General features: G+C 32.9%; 1 protein-coding gene across 1 annotated transcript; it reads right to left on the bottom strand.

The window, feature by feature from the left end:
• Positions 1–1,372: 1,372 nt before the first annotated feature.
• LOC104901033 (glycine-rich cell wall structural protein) lies at positions 1,373–2,062 on the bottom strand. The gene has a single exon (XM_010688577.2). It carries the CDS (start codon positions 2,006–2,008, stop codon positions 1,592–1,594), a length of 417 nt encoding a protein of 138 aa, XP_010686879.2. The 5' UTR covers positions 2,009–2,062; the 3' UTR covers positions 1,373–1,591.
• Between the last annotated feature and the right edge of the window lie 3,311 nt (positions 2,063–5,373).

The following is a 5,373-nucleotide window of genomic DNA, read 5'->3' on the forward strand; positions in this document are numbered from 1 at the left end:
ATATGAATTTCCTATTGCTTCTAGTATGGTTTGGTTTTATCTGATACTCTCATATACTTCATCTATTTCTCAACAAGCATTTTTTTGCACGCGATGCGTGTTTGGATTTTTTCGAGATAGAAACTCGATTTTCTTCAACATCAATAAGAGTCAAAATTTGAACGTTAGACATACGAAGTTAATTGTTTTTACTTACAAAATTTGATTGGTTTAGTCTCTGTCACTTAAGTATCTCATCAGTCTTTTTTTTTTTTTTTACTTTTTAAAGTTAAATTCTATAAATAAAATAGAAATTTCATTGAATTTATTTATGATTTCAAATATTATAATTTTTTAGTTGATTTTTGAATTAAGTACACTACTTCGTAGATTGTGAAGAAAGTGGATACTTTGATTTCAAGTCAAATTTTTGTGAATGTTTTTATGAGTATGTATTGACGTTGTAGTGTATTGATTGTAGTTTGTAAGTGAATTTTTTTAGTTTTTGTAAAGTTTCATCATTTGAGTGATTTGTATAACGTAAATTATGCAATTCTATGATTTTAGTTGACTTGTGAGTGACTGTTATAATTTTATTTTCTGTATTTTTGTTTGAAGGCCCCCTTTGATTTGTAAGTGGATTTGTAATTTAGAAAGGCAAGGGGGTAAAATAGTATCTTCATTCGGAGACACCATAGCTCCCTCCTTCCCTTATATAATAGAAATAAGAACATCTTAGAGAAAGGGGGAGAATATCAAATAATGTAAAGAGAAAAAGTTGGAACCACAATAAAGTAAGGTGAAACAAAATAATAATGGTTATTTCTTGCTTTTTATGGCATTTTTGTAATGATGTTGAACTTTTTCTTTTACCATTTTCAACTTGGTTACATTTATCGTTTACTTATTGAGAAATGAAAGAAGAATATATTTTTGGTCACATGTGATTTAGCCCACAAATGGTTTGTAACTTTCAGATAATTTTCATATTGATAAACAAATAATAAGTTACAAGTTTGAAAATAAGGTAAATGAATAACTTGGCCTGATAGTTTTTCTTTTTAGGTTAAGACATGGCCTGATATGCTCCATAGTTTTCGTAAACGAATGTACTACAGCGAATGGAGTTTCTACTTTGCAAGCCTAATTTATATTAGCTTGATCACTGATAAACCAAGTAGCCAATCTTAATGCTACTACTAACAATGAATTATTCGGGCCCATCCCCTCTTTTGGGGGAAAAAAAAACGAATTCTACCAAGTAAAAGAAGTATGATGGATATGATCATATGCATAGGGCTCACATATGAAAACCTAGACAATGATATAACTAACATCTATTATTTACAAAATCAACATAACATGTTAAAGCTAAGTCCAAGGCTTATATGAGTAGAGATAAACTTTATTATGTAATATAGATAGAAGAACTTACAACAATGACACAACAATATCATAATCCACATATCTTAATGAGCACAACACAACGTTAAGTTTAGTTAACACATAGCCTAAAGGGCTACAAGTTCGATAATAAGGGAAACAACAACAGTACATTAATTAAAGTTGTTATTCGCAACATTTATCATTAAATAAATAACTTGAAATTACATCAAGGGATGATGCCACTTCCAAGCCCTCCACCAGCTCCACCACCAAAACCACCACCACCAGCAAGACCACCACCTCCAAGACCACCACCGCCTCCAAACCCTCCTCCGCCTCCACCACCGGCACCACCTCCAAGCCCAACTCCACCTCCAAACCCGCTACCAAGGCCCAATCCAACATGACCAAGACCTAACCCTAAACCAAGGCCTCCACCTGTCCCAATCCCGAGCCCACCGGCAGGAAGGAGAGGGCCACTTGGTAGGATGGATTTTTGCTCATCAACTCCACCAACAAGCTTCCTAGCATCAATAATTGTGGTGCAAAGAAGGGCACCCATTAACACTAAAAATACAAACTTACAAGCCATGCTATATTTCTCTTTTGTAATACTAAAAGTTGGGGCCAAATTGATGAGCATTGTAGTTCTAGCCGAGGAGAATTTATAGATGTCAAGGCACTAAATCTTAAGGGCAACGAGATGGGCAGTTCACAAGGTAATAAAACAAAGTAAACGCATGTCATTTTATGTCCGTGCTACCTTTACCCCAAGGAATGTGGTATATATGATGTTACATCATATATATGCACTGAAAACAACCTTTAACAAACTTGTTCCGACTTTATCAGCCATGTTTAATTTCCTTTTACATAGTATTTTATACGGTAGTTACATAGTATTTTATACGGTAGTTGGAGTTGTTGCTTTGTACCTCCAGAAAGAGTTGCAGTAATAAATTAGGTATATGTAAGCCCAACAGGAACGTTGTGAATTCTACCATGATGCAATTCCTTTTGTAGTAAAGGAATACGTGGTATAGTACCCTAGTAAGCAGTTGGAATTGAAGTGGATCACTCTATTCTTGTTTTCTTTATTTGGACCATCAAGTGGTGGATGTAGGAATTCATGATTTTCATTTATACTTTGTGATCGAATTTAATTATGTCATCTCAATGATTTATATTTGATGAAGATTATATCTGTTCTATCTAAAGCTATGTTATTCTTTCCAATTTCCAAGAATTTTGGAGGATATGTCATATTGTCATTATAATAAAAACATTCTTTATCCAGTGTTGATTCTTCTTGCTAATATTCTTAAAAGATAATACATATACTTCTAATAGATAATTAGAATATTAAAAAAAAATATTATCTAGTGGAAGTGATTAAGTCTTTGCCGCCACTTTCTCTTTATTCTCTCTCAAACCCTAACCTTCCTTACCCCTTCTTCATCAGTTAGGGGTTGCCCATTAGTAAATCCTTTTTTCTCTTTTATTTTCAAATTTCAGTTCATTTTCTTGTTTTGTTTAATAAATTAGTCTCTCATATGAGATTTTTTCAAACCCTGTTATGGAATTTTAGTCTTTGTTTGGAGATTTCTTTCTCCCATATGGAAGTTGTGAGTATAGTTCTTTTGTTTTTTGGTATGAGAGATTGTTCTCATTGGTTGAAGTTCGAGATTCAATATAAATGTATTAGAATCTTGGATGCTGTTAATATGGCTCGATCAGGAATACTCTCCCAAACTATGTCTGAATGATAGACTTCCTCATCATAGTTGCTTGATTTAGTAAATACAAAAGGGATGCATTGTATTGCTCGATCTAGTTCATTGTAATTTCTTCAAAGACGAATTTAATTTAACCTTATTCAATTGTATCTTGTTTTTCTTTAATACCTATTGTAGATGTTGTTTCGCCTTCAATTTATGATTTTTTCAATTTGTGACTTGAAATCTTGTGAAAATGGCATAAGGATGACTTTGAATGGATATATCTCTCAATCTATAAATGTTTTGATGTGATTCAAATTGGAGGTGATATTGTATTCCAAGAGCTTTCTAATTAATGATAGGTCATATGCCCAATTTCGTTGAGAAACGAGAATGTTATGGCTGTTTTACGAAGAGTTGATGAAACTGGAATTTTGTCCCGCGCCCGACCTTGCAGTTTTTGGCCCGAACAGGCAGCAGAGGCTAACCGGGCAATGTGATTTTCACGAGTTTTTATATTATTTTAACCCTAAGTTTTAAGCCGTCATTAGAGTTATACGAGGACACTTTTCCAAGGGTTTTATTAGGGTTTTCTTATCTTAACAGGACCATCTTGGTGTTCATTATTTGACACACACTTTTAGCCTCTAGCATTTTAGGATTTCCTGTAATTATCCTCTATGTTTTTCTCCATCATAGTAAAAAAGCTTGAATCTCCCACCTGTGAAAGTAGGTCTATTTTGACCAAACAATTGAAATCCTTGTGTTCTCTTGTTTATCTTCTTTATTTCTTTTCTCATCCTTGTTATTTCATTGCTTTGTTCCGAATTAATCAAACACTACAACACCCTTTCCTAACAAAATATCCCTTTAAAAAAAATTAGTGGAAGTTGCTGTATTCCATGTTTTGAGGATGACAAATATTTGGTTGTTTGTATAGTTTTATTTTAGAAAAAAAAAATAAAAATCTGAAAAATAATGCTTTATTTTTTGTTACATGATAAGTTTTGTTATTTTATCTTCTGAAGAAAGATTAATGAGTTTTAATCTAGTCAACATATTATGTATACGAATTGGATTTTATTGTATGGTATGTTTGATAGATCTAGTAACTGAAAATCTTTTGTTAAAAATATTTTCTGTTATTAGATGCAAAGTTGTTGCTTGTTGTGTGCCATAGGCTTTAATACAATGTGCTACAAATGTGGGAAGTAGCTTATAAAACACCAGCTACCTGTGAGATATTTCCACTAACGTTAGTGGAGAAAATAATTGTTGCTAAGATTATGGAAAATATGGCGCAAGATCATGGATATCATGGATCATGAGTGCTTGCATTCTAGCTGAAAAAATCGTGGATTTCCAGCTGAAGAATTACGACTGTTGCAGCAACTATTTGAAACGAAGAACTTATTGTAAATAAATTACAACTTTCAAGAATTACAATTTCATAATTACTTTGAAAGTTTTGCTGTAATTTTCTTCTTCTCCTACAATACATATCATTGTAATATTCTTAGTGTATGGATGAGTGAAAAATTCAAAATATCCTTGTAATAAAGTGAGAGAAAGAAAGAGAGAAAAATAGAAGACTTAGAGTCAAGTCAAGTGAGTGTCATTAGTTCAGGGGAACTGAGTAACTGGGAACAAGTTCTTAAAAGAACAAAAAATAGTCCAGTAATAGTTTGTAAAGAGAGTCTTTTGGCCTATATTAATAAGAGAAGTATTGAGTCAAAATCTCTTGGGGTCAAGGTTTTTTTCTTCCTCCATTAGACCTATGATGTGCCTTGTTGGTAAAATTTTGTGTGTGATCTTTCTTTCATTCTAAGTTCTTTTTATTCCGCATTTAACTTCGAAAATTTCCCCTCAACTACAATACCCCCCTCCTCCTCTTGTAGCTGGTCTAGTGCTCACACTAGAATAACAATTGGTATTAGAGCCTACTACCTCCAAAAATTAGTTAACCCTGAGGAGCTTGTACCTGATGATAAGTACATATTCTAACATTGTTTAGTTGCATATTAGGGTGCATTTTCATGTAGCATTAGAGCATTTACATTGCATTTATGCATATTTATTAAGTCCCTTTTTATAAGCTACAGTACTTTCACGGGTCGTTTGGTATTTTGATGTAATTTCAGGTACTCTAGTTTTTAAGGGTATGATGATTAGGGCACTTGTATTACCTTCAAAACGATATCTCATGTGCTCAAAATAAATTGAAATTGAAGAAGATAGAAAGGACTTTGTGTACTTGTGCAAAATATGACACTTGTGTACCATTATACCC

The sequence above is a fragment of the Beta vulgaris genome, chromosome 8 (genome assembly GCF_026745355.1).
Source record: "Beta vulgaris subsp. vulgaris cultivar EL10 chromosome 8, EL10.2, whole genome shotgun sequence".
NCBI classification, from domain to species: domain Eukaryota; kingdom Viridiplantae; phylum Streptophyta; class Magnoliopsida; order Caryophyllales; family Amaranthaceae; genus Beta; species Beta vulgaris.

Bases quoted from the DNA above. Each gene is read 5' to 3' on its own strand.
- LOC104901033 (XM_010688577.2), bottom strand. From the start codon at position 2,008: ATGCTCATCAATTTGGCCCCAACTTTTAGTATTACAAAAGAGAAATAT.